At 48.1% G+C, this 15,366-nt stretch overlaps 3 protein-coding genes and 1 pseudogene across 6 annotated transcripts in view; 2 read left to right on the top strand and 2 right to left on the bottom strand.

Moving 5' to 3' along the window:
* Window positions 1-12,192, bottom strand: part of KIAA0753 (KIAA0753 ortholog) — a 60,535-nt gene extending 48,343 nt beyond the window's left edge. The window contains exons 1-2 of one of the 4 annotated variants that reach the window (XR_009516916.1): window positions 7,956-8,073; window positions 7,123-7,285 (exon numbers count right to left, since the gene is read on the bottom strand). Coding sequence is in view for 3 of the 4 variants with exons in the window: in XM_059996678.1 (XP_059852661.1) it covers window positions 7,123-7,218 (96 nt within the window). In the remaining variant the exon portion in view is untranslated. Of the gene's footprint in view, window positions 1-7,122; window positions 7,286-7,955; window positions 8,074-12,144 lie in introns of those variants that run through there. The other 3 variants (XM_059996678.1, XM_059996677.1, XM_059996676.1) reach the window with 3 other exon arrangements.
* Window positions 3,712-4,419, top strand: LOC132414892 (large ribosomal subunit protein uL1 pseudogene; annotated as a pseudogene).
* LOC132414293 (collagen, type I, alpha 1b) lies at window positions 8,843-11,947 on the bottom strand. Its single transcript, XM_059996675.1, has one exon. The coding sequence runs from the start codon at window positions 11,822-11,824 to the stop codon at window positions 8,843-8,845; it is 2,982 nt and encodes a 993-aa protein (XP_059852658.1). The 5' UTR covers window positions 11,825-11,947.
* A 308-nt stretch (window positions 12,193-12,500) lies between the features above and the next one.
* On the top strand, window positions 12,501-15,267 carry TXNDC17 (thioredoxin domain containing 17). The gene is made up of 4 exons (XM_059996692.1): window positions 12,501-12,731; window positions 13,305-13,386; window positions 13,809-13,884; window positions 15,047-15,267. The coding sequence occupies exons 1-4, from the start codon at window positions 12,530-12,532 to the stop codon at window positions 15,113-15,115; spliced, it is 429 nt and encodes a 142-aa protein (XP_059852675.1). The 5' UTR covers window positions 12,501-12,529; the 3' UTR covers window positions 15,116-15,267.
* Window positions 15,268-15,366: the final 99 nt, after the last annotated feature.

Raw genomic sequence — 15,366 nt, 5'->3', positions numbered from 1 at the left:
CCCACACGATTATTAGTGCTAAGAGGTATTTTCCTGTTGTACTGATAGAATCAGCTACTCTCACACACCCTTGAGTTAACCACACACCCCTGGTTCTATCCTACCATCACCCAGTCCCCAGTATTATACTTCTGGTTTACTAGCAGCATACTAGAATCCTCCTCACAAAGTCAACTCAGAAAGCTTCAAACAGACCCAGTAAGTTCCTAAACTCCCCAGTGATGGACTTCTGCCCTGTATCAAAATGTCAGTTTCCAGCAAGTGATCAGTACAATTCATTATGAGTGTTCCTGAAAATTGCTCCACAGATGCACCACACAGAACCTAAGCCACTGACAATACTCTTCCTGAGATTTTTCATCTGGTGGTTAGACCACATCTCTTATCCTACACCTAAGTGCATCTTGCTCTAAACAGTCCACTTCACCTTCTTATGCAAGTTTAAGTGTTTGTTAGTTATAATCATGATAGACACAGGTTTTGTTTTTCACTTAACAAACATAGGCATGTTTCCATACTCCCACAGTTTTCATTATTTTTCACAGTTGCACTTTCCAAAATCCAATGAATGGCCTTTTCATGCTTAACCTAACTATAACCTTATTATTAAACAGTTAGATTGTTTCAGCTTTTCCACTAATAGAAATATTACTTCAATTAATAGTCCCATGCATTTAGTTTTTTCCTCTTTTTAAATTATTTCCTTAGGATAAATGATCTGTTCTGCAATTACTAGGTCAAAGGGAGCAAACAATTCTGTGGCTTTGGACCTGTCCATGGCAGGTAAATAGCACTAGGAGAATCCGTGCATGCAAACCCAGTGCAGCCTGTGCTGTGATGCCTTATTCTTGAGACGGCCTCCCCAACTCTCACAGCACACACAAGAACATGTGTTTATACAATCATGTGTATAAAGAGTTATTTTAAACTAACCCAGTGTGATAAAACTTCAGGAAAGTATTTTAGGGAAAAAAAGTAGAGATGAGAGAGAAAAAAAATAATTACCATCTGAAAGGTGCACAGAATGAGGAACAATACTTGGAACTTATGGCCTTATTGGAGAAATCTTCCCCCAAAGTAAAAATAACCTAAAATACCTAGGGGATTTCATATAAGTACTAGAAAAAAAAAAATGAAAGAATGAATTCCTCTTTAACCTGGGTGTAGGGAAAGGCTTTTCTAACTGTGACTCAAAATCCATATGCAATAAAAGAGTGATAATTTTTACTACATTAAAATAAAAAAATTTAAAACAATTTCTGTTTTTTATGGTTTAAAAACACCATAAACAAAGTCAAAGAACTGAAAAACTGGAAGAAAAATATTTGTAAATTGAGATGAAAAAAGACCAAAACTCAGTAGAAAATGGTGAAAACACATAACAGACAACTAACAACAACAAAAAAAGAAACACGGCCCTTAAATATATGAAAAGTTCGTCAAGTTCATAAAAACACAAATTAAAACTACACTGAGACAGCAACAGATCAGCAAAAATTAAGAGATATAACAACACATGCTGTTGGCAAGACTGGGAAAACAGGCCTTCTCACAGGATGCTGGTGGGAGCACAACCCTCAGAGACGGGACTCCGGCAACAGCAAACAAAACCACACATGTGTTTGCCTTTTGACCCAGCAGTCTCACTTCCAGGAATTTATCCTGAAGATACACCCCCAACAATACAGATGCACAGGGTTACTCACTGCTCTACTGTAACTGCCAAGTATTGGAATTGACCTAAATGCCTATGTAGAAGCATGTCTCAAACTGTGCTATATCCTGGATTTCCTTGGTGGCGCAGTGGTTAAGAATCCGCCTGCCATTGCAGGGGACACGAGTCCGAGCGCTGGTCCAGGAAGATACCACATGTCACAGAGCAACTAGGCCTGTGTGCCACAACTACTGAGCCTGTGCTCTAGAGCCCTCAAGCCACAACTACTGAGTCCGTGTGCCACAACTACTGAAGCCCACGTGCCTAGAGCCCGTGCTCCCCAACAAGAGAAGCCACTGCAATGAGAAGCCTGTGTACCGCAACGAAGAGTAGCTCCCACTCACTGCAACTAAAAGCCCACACTCAGCAACGAAGACCCAACGTAGACATGAATAAAGAAAGAAAGAAAGAAAAGAAAACAAAAGAAACTATGCTACATCCACACAGAGGAGTACTATGAAGATGTTAAGAAGAATGAGGAAGATATGTATGAACTCATGCAGAGGGATTTCTCAGATATGCTGTTCAGTGAAAAGAGCAAAGTGCAAAAAAGAGTATCTGTAATACTCCACCCTTCAAAAAAGGGGAGAAGTACTTCATGAGAAAGCACATACACATCTGATCATTTGTGCAGAAAGAAACAAAGGGAAGAAAAATCAGAGAATAATAAGATTAGGTATCTACAGGGTGTGGGTAGAAATTGGGTGGAAAGGATAGAGGGAATGGGGGGGCGGTAATACTTCACTGAATGTCCCTTTTTGCACACGTTTGTTTGGAACCACATTAATGTTTCCCATGTACTAGAGAGACAGGAAGGAAAAGAAGAAGGGAGGGAGAAAGGGAGGAAGATAATAAATAAAATTCATACGGATGAAGGAAAACCCTAAAAATAAATACTAACAGAAACCAATGAACCAAAATGAAGTTCAAACGACTAACATAACCACACGAAAAAGTGGAGGTTTAAAAAAAAAAAATCAACCCAATTAACTTTTGAACATAGCATTTGGACTATATGCCCTCAGGCTAAAGACAAAAAGTTCTCTAAACAAATACTGAACTCTAATTTGTAGGGTTCTTTTTTTGCAGAGGCATGGATTGCAATTCTCAAACAGTTTTGTACATTCTAGGATTGAGCAAATGAGTACGCATACTGTGGATAACTGGAGACTGGTTTCACATTGTTGAATACGGGAGTTACAAATGGGAAGTGTTAGATTGGACTGGAGATACCTGTGTGAACTCATGGGTTTAATATAGGTAGACAGACAAACAGAAACACGGAAAGGGAGGAAAGAATGGAGTAAGACAGAGGAGGGGAGAAGGAAGGAGGAAGTGCAGATCTGCATACAAATGTATGTACAGGCACACAAGTATATATATCTATTTCCCAATTATGTCCTCTGGGAGGGCATATAAGAGAAACACTGACATCCAAGAACCAATGAGCACATCTAGTACCCGGATACTGATTCCTAAAATCCATTCTCCACCAAAGGGATGAAGTCTCCTTTGATAAATGGCTGATTCTAGGGCTGGGACAGGGGAAAATTATGCTGAGCCTGGAATATCTTTTTATAGCAAAAAGTGGTCGAAGATTGATGGAAACGTGAAAGGGACACTAGAATCAGCTTGAAGTGACTCTCATTTCACTGGCCAAATCAGAGACCCTTTTTTTTTTTTTTGCGGTACGCGGGCCTCTCTCTGTTGTGGCCTCTCCCGTTGAGGAGCACAGGCTCTGGACGCGCAGGCTCAGCGGCCATGGCTCACGGGCCCAGCCGCTCTGCGGCATGTGGGATTTTCCCGGACCGGGTCATGAACCCGTGTCCCCTGCATCGGCAGGCGGACTCTCAACCACTGCGCCACCAGGGAGGCCCCAGAGACAATTTGAATATCATACTGAATTAAGTAACACTCTCAAAGTCTGCTCTGATATAAATAAATAAATAAGTCACCACCACATCATAATACAAAATTGATTCAGGCAAAAATCATCCATGAGCTCTTTTCCGGTTATCGCGGCGCGAGGGGCCATAAGCAGCAAAGTCTCCCGAGACTCCCTCTACGAGGTGGTGCAGGAAGTCCTGCACGAGAACCAGCGCAAACGCGGTAAGTTTTTGGAGACGGTGGAGCTTCAGATCAGCCTGAAGAACTATGACTCTCAGAAGGACAAACGCTTCTCAGGCACCGTCAGGCTTAAGTCCACTCCCCACCCCAAGTTTTCCATATGTGTTCTGGGGGACCAGCAGCACTGTGATGAGGCCAAGGCTGTGGATATCCCCCCCGTGGACACTGAGGCCCTGAAGAAATTCAGCAAGAATAAGAAACTGGTCAAGAAGCTGGCCAAGAAGTATGATGCCTTTTTGGCTTCAGAATCTATGATCAAGCAGATCCCACAAATCCTGGGCCCAGGCCTGAATAAGGCTGGCAAGCTCCCTTCCTTGCTGACCCACAATGAGAACATGGTGGCCAAGTTGATGAAGTGAAGTCTGCAATCAAGTTCCAGATGAAGAAGGTGCTGTGTCTGGCGGTGGCTGCTGGCCACATGAAAATGACAGATGATGAGCCTGCGTACAACATCCACTTAGCTGTCAGCTTCCTGGTGTCGTTGCTCAGGAAAAACTGGCAGAACGTTCGGGCTTTGGCAGAACATTCGGGCTTTGTACATTCAGAGCACCATGAGCAAGCCCCAGCGCCTGTACTAAGGCACAGCTTAATAAACCATACTCCCACCATTAAAAAAAAAAAAATCATCAGTGAATGCTAAACTAGCAAATGAAGTTTGGGGAATAAAAGGATATTAACATAGTCGCAAAGACAGATACTTCCAATTACAAAAGGCAAAAGAGTAACTTTACAATGGAAAACTTGGTAGACACCACCTTAATCAAATAATTAAAGTTAACATTGTCAGTAATGGGACTAAATCGACAGCGTGTACCTCCTGATATGATGCACTGAGAAGAACTCAGCATCACCTCGGTGGTTTTCCCACCGCAAGTGCATAACCTGAACGTAATTATAAGAAAATTTCAGACAAACCCAAAATGAGAGGAAATCCTCAAATAACAAGCCTGTAGTTTTCAAAAATGTCAATGTTATGAAATACAAAGACTCAAAAATCGTTCAGATTAAAGGAAACTAAAGAAACATGACAACGAAACTCATGATCTTAGATTTTCTTTCACTATGAAGGACATTATCGGAACAACTAACAAAATCTCAGTGAGGTCTGTAGATTACATGATAGCATCATTTGATGTTAATTTCCTGATTTTGATCACTGTACCATGATTATACAAGCAAAAGTACTTAGGGGCAAAAGGGCATCATGTTTGTAACTTACTCTTAACCAGTTTAGAAGTGTGTGTGTGTGTGTGTGTGTGTGTGTGTGTGTGTGTGTGTGTGTGTGTGTGTGTGTGTGTGTGTGTGTAGTGAGACAGAGAGAGAGAAAAAAAAGGAAGGAGGGAGAGAGAGAGGGAGGGAAAATGTAATAAAATGCTAACATTTGGGGAATCTGGGAGAAGAGTATCCAGGAATTCTGCGTACTATTCTTGCAGCTTTTCTGTCAGTCTGAAATTATGTCAAAATTTTAAAAAAGTCTTTCTTTGAGATATTACTATACACCCACCAGAATGGTATAATTAAAAAATATATAGAATTAAAAAACACCAGCAAATGCTGGCAAAGATGTGGAGCAACTGGAGCTCTCATTCATTACTGGTAGGAAAATAAAATGGTACAACCACTTTGGAAAAAGGTCTGTTGGTTTGTTAAAAAACTAAACATACACCTACCCTATGACCCAGCAATTTTACTTCCAGGTATTTACCCAAGAGAAATGAAAACATGTTTACAAGAATGTACAAGAATGTTCATAGCAGCTTCATTCATAGTGACCCAAACAGCCCAGGTGTCCATCAATTGGAGAATGAATAAACAGTGGTACACATTTACTATGGAACACTACTCAGTATTCGAAAGTAACAAACTACTGATACATGCAGCAAAGTGGATGAATCTCAGAAATATTACACCAAATCTCAGAAACATCATACCCAGTGAAAGAAGCCTCACACAAAAGAGTACACAGTATATGACTCTGCTTACATGAAGCTCTAGAACAAACAAAGCTAATCTATGTTGAAAAAAAATCAGAATAGTGGTTGCCTGTGGAGGGCCGGGGTGGGACTGACTAGGAAGGGGCACGAGAGAACTTTCTGGGGTAATGTAAATGATCTGTATCTTGATAGTGGTATTATACATGGGTTATACATGTGTATACACATGTGTATACACTTGTCAAAACTCAGCAAATGTGACAAGATGTATACATTTCAGTGTACTTGTTGCAGATGTAAAATGTACATCAAAAGAAAAAAGTGGTAAACAAAGGATGAATTCTAGGGGACTTCCCTGGTGGTCCAGTGGTTAAGACTTTGCCTTCCAATGCAGGGGGTGCAGGTTCAATCCCTGGTCAGGGAGCTAAGATCCCACATGCCTCGGGCCGAAAAACCAAAGCACAGAACAGAAGCAATATTGTAACAAATTCAATACAGACCATTTAAAAATGATCCACATCAAAAAAAAAAAAAATCTTTAAAAAAGTATGAATTCTAGTGTATGATACGCATGCTCAAGTACTCAGGGTACTCAGAGTCTGCAATTTATTTATTTATTTTATTTTTATTTTATTTATTTATTTTTGGCTGTGTTGGGTGTTCGTTGCTGCACGCGGGCTTTCTCTAGCTGTGGCAAGCGGGAGCTACTCTTCGTTGCAGTGTGCAGGCTTCTCGTTGCGGTGGCTTCTCTTGTTGAGAAGCACGGGCTCTAGGCATGTGGGCTTCAGTAGTTGTGGCACGCGGGCTCAGTAGTTGTGGCTCGCGGGCTGTAGAGCGCAGGCTCAGTAGTTGTGGCGCACAGGCTTAGTTGCTCCGTGGCATGCGGCATCTTCCTGGACCAGGGCTGAACCCATGTCCTCTGCCTTGGCAGGCAGATTCTTATCCACTGTGCCACCAGGGAAGCCCCTGAAATTTATTTTGATCTGAGTCCAAAAGTATGAGGGATTGATGAATGGATTCTAGAGGGATGGATTGAAGGATAGATATGCAATGGAACAAACACATGGAATAGTAATGGAATCTATAGGTTCACTGTAAAATTCTGTTTGTTGTATGTTTGAAGATTTGCGTAAATACAATGCTGGGAGAAAAGACATTTTGGGGACAACGGGGTGAAGCTGAATAAAGACTGGTTCTTAGATAATATTAGGGAATTATTTTTTGTCCATTTTCTTAGGTGTGATAATGGTTAAATCTAAAAGGTGATTTAAAACGTGTTCATTGCCCTTTTCTTTGTCTGAAATGTTTCATAACAAAACTCTGAAGAGAAAAATAGAATGAAACTACCTGGGTCTGAAGTTTCCTGGGGTCACTCCTCCCATCCAGTTGGACACTAGATGCTAGATGAACACAGGTTGAGGCTGGTCTGCCTGATCCCATCATGTCAGAAAGTGTAGTACAATAGTGAAAGCTCAGTTATCAGCCAACAGTTCTCTCCTAAAATCATTGCCTAAAATAAAAGAAAGTACTTTCAGACCAACTGTATTCAAACGAAAGGAAAGAGTAAGTAAAACACAGTGCCATGCTCATATAACAATATTGTAGTAGCCCCCAGCCACCTCATACTACAGAGTGAATGCTTAAGGACAGGTATACGACAGCTTCTTCCACTTACTAAAGCAACTACACTTTTGAAATTCTACCTTCCAAGCGAATAGGGGACACACTAGCTTAATGACTATCTCTTGAGCCCTTTTCATTCCAAATTTCACATCTCAAAGGTCACCAAAAACAGAGCTCTGCTACGGTAAACAAGCACTTTCCCGCAAGGAAGTTTTACGGATATACAGCCTACATTAATAAATCCTAACTACTAACCAAAAAGCAGTACACTTCACTCTTCTAGGTAGCTCAAAAGGACATAACTCTGAATGACTCTAAGTAAACCTGTGGCATCGGACTACCTAGACTGACGCCAGTAACTGCCATTAACTAGCTGAATGACCTCTGTACATCTTCAATTTCCCCCAAACTCCCCCCACCCTATATTCACATACAGTGTCTAACAGATAAGAGCGTTTTGTAAACTACACACGCATCAGTGCCTCTCCCTATTCTGAATGCCTCCTTATAGACACTACTGCCCCTGCACTCACACACTTGCTCATGTCGTTATTTACCTATTTCACAGGTATCTGTCTCATCTTCCCAGCTAGACAAGGTTCCTGGAGGGTTAGGGCCTTGTCTTGCTCTTCTCTGAGATTCCCCACAACAGTGCTTTGAGCATAGTGGACAATTTAACTCAACATTTGTCGAATTAGGCAGATTTTCCATAAACTGACTAGTGTTAACTGCATGGGGGCGCTTGCCCTCTCAAAGAATCCCATAGGAACTCAACTGGGAAATTCAGGTTTTTTTAAAGATCCCTAATTTAAGCTTTTGAATAAACTCAAGGATTGTAGACTGGATTTGCTTAAAGACTGACACATCTGTAGAAATATAAAGATTCCTTATTTCTAAGGCTGTAGAGACATGATCAAAAGCGGAGATGGGAGGAAGCACCCGAGTGAGGCAATCCCAACTGGCTTGACATCACCACAGTCCAGGGGCCGGAGCCGCAGAATGAAGGAGCCTGCAGAATTGGGGCCTGGGCATTTGTGGCTTGTACGTGGTCAGTACTTTCCCCCTGGATGCCAAAGGCCTAACAGTCCATTCTCCAACAGGAAGAAACCAGGTGATCCCCACAGTTCCAGGATACCTCGAGTGATCTACACACACACACAAGCACATACACACACAAAGTCCAGGGACACCCACCCCGAACCGTTCCCCTTATACAAAGTCCTGGGACACCCCTCTCCTTGCAACCTGTCCCTTTCCCATTGCGCCAGAAAACCTCCCAATGTGTTATCCCATATACGATGAGGCATCTCCAGGAAGTATCTGTCTCCCCCATCCTGAGACACCCTTACGGCCTGTGCCTTCATCCACAACCCAGGACAAATCTCCCCCCAACCTGTTCCCTCCCAAAGAGCCCCAGGGTCCCCCAACTTGTTCCCTATATATACTACTGGAATGCACCCCTCAATCTGTCCTCCCCCTCACAATTTTCTCCCAAATTGTTCCCCCTCCCTCTGATTCTAGACCCTCCTGCAGCCTGTCTCCTCCCACCCTGCTGTGCATGATCTCTCAAGTGGCCAATGCCTGTCTCCTCCCTTGAAACCGGGGGCACTTCCTCGGCTTCATTCACCCCCCAAGCCGTGCCTGTCCTGGACACCCCTGGCACGTTCTCAGAGTCCGGTTCTTCCCCCGCAGACCTTGGGCAGCTCCATAACCTGGTCCCACGCCCACAGGTGTAAGACACGCCCCCCGGCAGCCCCAGGACACTTCTACCTCCTGTCTCCCACCTTGGAGCCCCGGGGCCCTCTGTGGACGGCCTCCTCCCCGCCATGAAGCTGGAGACAGCCGTACTGGGATCTTCTCCTGCAGACCCAGTCACCCACACTGCGGCAGGCCGGCACCCCGCCGTGGGAACTCCTACAGCTGCAAGCACCCCCAAAGACAGAGGTACCCTCACAGCCCCAGGGACAGCTCCATCGGCTCTCCTTCTCCATAGGCCTGCAATGCCTTCAGAGTCAGTCTCCCCGTTCCCAGGTCCTGAAGCCCTGGCAGCAGTGGGCACCTCAGTCGCCTGTCTCCTTCTCCATACCCCTGAGCCACTCCCAGAGCTGGCATCACCCACCAGCGGTCCAGGGGCCCCAGCAGCTGTGGACACCCCTGCGGTCAGAAGTACTCCCGCAGTCTGTCCCCTCCCTGGCAAGCGTGAGAAACCCCCAAGGCCAGTCTCCACCCCCAGGGGACCAGGTACCCGAGAAGCCATGGGCACCTCAGCAGCCACAGGAACCCTAGCACTCTGTCTCCTTCCCCATGATCCTGGGGAAGCCTCACAACCAGTATCCTCTCCCACAGACCACAGCTCCTGGGGAGCCATAGGTACCCCTGAAGCCAAGGGTATCCTGGTAGTACAAACCTCTCCCCACAGGTTCAAGTCATCCCTGGAGCCGCCTTCCTGACACACAGAGCCAGACACCCACATAGCGGCAGGCACCCTGGCAGGTACGCTTCCAGACCCAGACGTACACACAGCTGCGGGCGCCCCTGCTGGGGCACTCCTGTGCTTGGACACACCTGCTGCCTCTGGCGACCCCACTGCCTCAGACAGCCCCGCGGCCTGTCTTCTCATGCAGAGACATGAGGCATCCCCACAGCCAGCCTCCTGATCCACAGACCCGGGTCCCCCTAAAGCTGCAGGCACCGGAGCCTCTTGCCCCCCCAGAGCCTCTTGCCCCCCCAGAGCCCGCCTCCTTTCCCACAAACTCAAGACATTCCCACCGCAGGTCTCCTCCCCGACAGCCCCCGTCACTGCATCAGCCGGGGGCGCCCCCAGAGCCTGCTGCCTAGCCCACAGGCCTGGGACACCACCGCCGATGGTCCATTCTCCCACGGCTCCCGCTACCATCGGAGCCTGGGACACCCTCACAGGCTGTTCCGTTCCCCACAGACCCCAGACACTCCCACAGCCTGTCTCTGGCCCCGGAGTCCTAGGTACTCCCATAGCCTGTCCTATGTCCCACAGGCCTGGAGCGCCCCCAGGACCTGCCTCCTGCTCATCAGGACCAGACACCTCTGCAGGCTGTGCAGCTTCCCGGGACCCGAAGTCGCCCCCAGAGCCTGTCTCCACCCACACAGCCTGCCCCGTCTCCCCGAATCCTGGCTCACCCCGACATCTCGTTCCTGCTCCAGTCGCACAAGGCACCCCTATGGGCTGTCCCGTGCCCCACAGGCCAGGGAGACGTCCGGCGTCTGTCTCCTCCACGGCTTGTCTCCTCCGCCACGCGGCTGGGGCACCCACAGAGGGAGTTTCCTCCCGCGCAGCTCTGGGCACCCCTGCGGTCCGCCCCCTTCCCCCTAAGCCTGGGGTATCCCCACACACAGGCGCCTGCGCTGCCTGCTCCCTCCCCCGCAGACCTGGAGCAGCCCTGCCGCCTGGCTCTCCCTCCACAGCTCTGGGTACCTCCACAGCCTCAGGCCACCCCACAGTGGCCCCGGGAACCCCCCCAGTCGACCCTTTTCCCCAAGAGCCCGGGGCAACCCCATAGCCTATCCCCTCCACGGGCCCAGGCACCGCCACGGCTTGTCTTCTCCCCCGCGGGTGTGGGGCAATCCCAGAACTTGCCTCCAGAGCCCCAGGCACAGCCACAGGTGGCATCCTCACAGCCTGGCCTTGCCCACACCAATCTGAGGCCCTCTCACAGCCTGCCCCTAGGTCCGGAGCTATGGCTACTCCTGCGGCCCGGGGGACTGGCCTGGCCTGTCCTTTCACCCATGGTCCGGTGAGACCACCACAGCTGGTCTCTACCCACGAAGCCCGGCCAGGAACCCCCCTTTCAACCGGCCCTTCTACAGACACGGGATGGAGCTCGACTCTGCTTCCTTCCCCACATCCTGAAGCTGCCCTCATAGCCTGCACCTTCAACCACAGTTCCAGAATGCTCTCATGCCCCGTAGATCCCGGACGACCTTTTCTCTCACAGCCTCGGGGGCTCCTATAAGCCGTCTCCTCCTCCTCCCCAGTGCCAGTCACCCACACAGAGCCGACAGGCCCCACCACCTGGGGTTCCCCCACTGCCCCGTTCACCCACACAGTCCCAAGGTCCCTTGCTACCTCCATCGAGACTGCCGTGCCAGGTGTCCCCGCAGCCTTGTTCGCCCCGGCGGCCTGGGCTGTCCCCGCTGCAGGTCTCCTCCCCCATGGCCGCCGACAGTCCTGCAGCCTTTCCGCACTCACACAGCGCGTCTCCCGCACCGAGGACCTCGCCCGGCGCCTCCCTCCACGGCTTCGGGACGTCCCTGCACCCCGTCTCTTCTCCCACGGCCGCCGGACTCCGCGCCCGAACCTGCTGGGCCCCACGCAGCGGCCCTGCGTCTCCGCCGCTAGCTCGCCCCTGCGCAGCCCCGGCAAGACTCCTGGGCCAGCCGCCCCACTCATCGCTCCAGGGCGACTCCCGCCTTCCCAACGCAGCCCCGCGGCACTTTCTGTCTCAGCACCGGCTCCCAGAGCGGCTCCACACACGCACTCACACACTCAGCTCTAGCCCTTTGAGCCTTCCTCCCTCCCAGCCCCCTACCCCCGCCCAGTGCCGGACGCCCGCCCCCCGGTCCCGGGGCCCCACTAAAGCCTCGGCAGGAGAAAAGGTAATTAGGCCCGACGAGCGGCAAGATCTGCGCTGGGTCAGAGTCTCCTCTCCCGCAGATCCATGACTCCTAACGCGGCTTCCCACAATCCCCCCAGCTCTGGCCAGAGCCCACCTGGTCTGGGGCGCGGCGCGCCTACCAGAAAGCGGGCTGGGGGCCGCAACTAGGCCTCCCTTCCGGCCGCTCGCCCAGTCGCCATGGCAACGGGCGCAGGGCGGGTTGGGAGCCGTTAAGGCTCCGGAGCCACCTAAGGGTCCAGGGGCTGCGTGGCGGCAGGTTTTGCAGCCACTGCACATGGGCTGGGGCCGGGACCAGACAGGGGCAAAAGCCGGGGTTTCGGGGTGCAGTCAGCACTGAGAGACCTGAGAAAATAGAATAGAAAAACGGTGCAGAGGAGTTTTGGCCGTCAGAGGCTCCCGTAGCACCTCAGAGCCGGGCTTGCTTTCTCAGGCCCTGCCCAGCTCCCCGCCCACCCGGAAACAGCTTCGCCCCACCCCGCATGGAGCTTCTCCCAGCGGCCCAAGACACCTCTAGCTGTCCGAGTCACGCTCTCCCGATGGCCCGCTACGAAGAGGTGAGCGTGTACGGCTACGAGGAGTTCATGCAGGCGGTGGAGCAGCACAGTGGCAAGACCATTTTCGCCTATTTTTCTGGTTCTAAGGACGCCGAAGGCAAAAGCTGGTGCCCCGACTGCGTGCAGGGTGAGGCCGGGATTCGGGGGCTGCAGCCCAGAGTAAGTGGCAGGAAGGCCGAGGCTATGGCCAGAGTGGGGTGGAGAGGAAGCGGAGGGAGTCTTGTTACCGGAGTCCCGCAGGGCGATCTGAGCTCTCACCTTGCCTTTTCCTACCCTGTTCCCGACTCTCCTCCTATTAAGTCCTTCCCGCCCCGCCAAGTGTGCTCTTCTACCATTCGACCCAGGTAATCTTGGAATCTAGTCCATTAGAACTTTTCACTTCCCCAATGTAATTAGTGTCTTACAGGAGACGTGAATTGGTCTCCTTATGGTAAGTCAGCAAATATTTGTCTTTCATTGTTCTGGGCGCTGTGGCCTGGGGACAAATCAGGACTGAAAGTGGGTCCTTACCCTTAAAGTGGCTCTCAAAAAAAAAAAAAAAAATCAGAAAAAAACACGTGACTTCCGTTTATCTCCTCAGTTAACTGCAGGATAAAGTCTGAGTACTTACCAAGACGGAGGGGAGGGGAGGGGAGAGGGACGCTGTTCATCAGTGCCTGATTGTAAAGTTGGTAATTATTTCTATCCACTTTTTAAAAAGCTGAACCGGTCGTACGAGAGGGGCTGAAGCATGTTGGTGAAGGATGTGTGTTCATCTACTGCCAAGTAGGAGAAAAACCTTAGTAAGTGGCAATGCGTACTCTATTTCCCAGACATGCACTAGACTCTTGCAAATTTAGGCGGGAAGGGTCTTGTGATTCAGGTTCTGAGTTCTAAGATACAGTCGGATAAGTCAAGCAATTAGAATATATTAAATACGAATTAAAAATTCGAATGTTCAGCCATTTGTATTAGGTAAGGGTAATTCAATAATTTGGCCTGATGTTAGTTCAGAACTTTACATTTATTTTATATCTTAGTATATATTCACTTAAATGAAAACTTTGCACAGGAGAATATATGTTGTAGATGTCAAGGTTTTTAAAATGTTTACAACAAAAACAATGATTACTGAAAGACTGAAAGTGGGAATATATCAAATACAAAGCAGAATGTAAGAAACCAAGTAAATGTTTTTCATGATCACTTTCTCCTTCTGAAATAGTTGGAAAGAGCCAAATAATGACTTCAGGAAAAAGTTGAAATTAACTGGAGTGCCTACACTACTTAAATATGGAACAGTGAGTATCTTTCTTTAACTGTGTTGGGGATACAGTTCACCCTATCAAAACTCTTTTAACTTGTTCTGGATTCAAATTTGAAAAGATCTTGACATTTCATCCCATCACATTGCTCTTCAGAATGTATTCAAAATACACATGGCTGTCCATCCCTATGGCCTACCCCAATAAGTTATTAATAATGCAAATATTAGGGTTTTTATCATGCCTTTTTTCTTTTTTGGGGGCCTCTCCCGTTGCGGAGCACAGGCTCCAGACGCACAGGCTCAGGGGCCATAGCTCACGGGCCCAGCTGCTCCGCGGCATGTGGGATCTTCCCAGACCAGGGCACGAACCCGTGTCCCCTGCATCGGCAGGCGGACTCTCAACCACTGCGCCACCAGGGAAGCCCTTTCATGCCTTTTATTTTTTAATTTATTTTTTAATTAATTAAATTTATTTTTGGCTGCATTGGGTCTTCGTTGCTGTGTGCAGGCTTTCTCTAGTTGCCGCGAGCGGGGGCTACTCTTCGTTGCAGTGCGCAGGCTTCTCATTGCGGTGGCTTCTCGTTGTGGAGCACAAGCTCTTGGCACGCGGGCTCAGTAGTTGTGGCGCACAGGCTCAGTAGTTGTGGCGCACAGGCTTAGTTGCTCCGTGGCACGTGGGATCTTCCCGGGCCAGGGCTCGAACCCGTGTACCCTGCATTGGCAGGTGGATTCTTAACCACTGCGCCACCAGGGAAGCCCCTTTTCATGCCTTTTAAAAGCCATCCTTATTTTAAAATTCTGTAAGCACTGTTGAAGAAAGTTGGTTAACATACAATTCCTTAAAACAGTGGCATCAATAGTTGTTTTCGACTTAATCCATAATTCTGGATGAAAAGAAAGGGCATGTCCTCTAGTTTAGTCATGGCCCTGAGATTCTAAATTAAAGAGTTAAAGGGAAGGGGTGACATCGGGCTTCCTGTCTCCTGTTTTAGTCCACGGAGCCAAGTATTTTAATGATTCACCTTAAGGTAAATATCTTAACTATTTCATAAAGCTTGTTACAACTAGTTAATAGTTTCTGAATAGCATAATTTTTCTGTTCCAAGACTTGTGTCATTCAAGGTAGAACAACTCATTCCCCTCCTAATAACATTTTTGTAGCTGTGGGTTAAGATATGACTGTTGTTCTCTTACAGCCTCAAAAACTGGTAGAATCTGAGTGTCTTCAGGCCAACCTCGTGGGGATGTTGTTCTCTGAAGATTAAGATTTGACGATGGCAATTGTGTCTTTATTTCCTGATTTGCTCTAGTATAAAAGAATCTGCATACTTGCTTTGAATTCATGTTGGCAATAAATAAATGATGATGTAAAAAAATTGGTACATGTCTAAACAATAGAGAGTGCTGTTAAAATGCTCATGAACCCTCAGTTTGCTTTAATGTACGGGTATATTTAAGCCGCCATAGGTAGAATAATTCTTCAGGGGTGGCAGTAATAGCACAAAGGAAGCTATTG

The sequence above is a fragment of the Delphinus delphis genome, chromosome 19, assembly GCF_949987515.2.
Source record: "Delphinus delphis chromosome 19, mDelDel1.2, whole genome shotgun sequence".
NCBI classification, from domain to species: Eukaryota; Metazoa; Chordata; class Mammalia; order Artiodactyla; family Delphinidae; genus Delphinus; species Delphinus delphis.
Note: the sequence above shows the minus strand (reverse complement) of the source record. Positions and strands in the feature narration are given on the sequence as shown.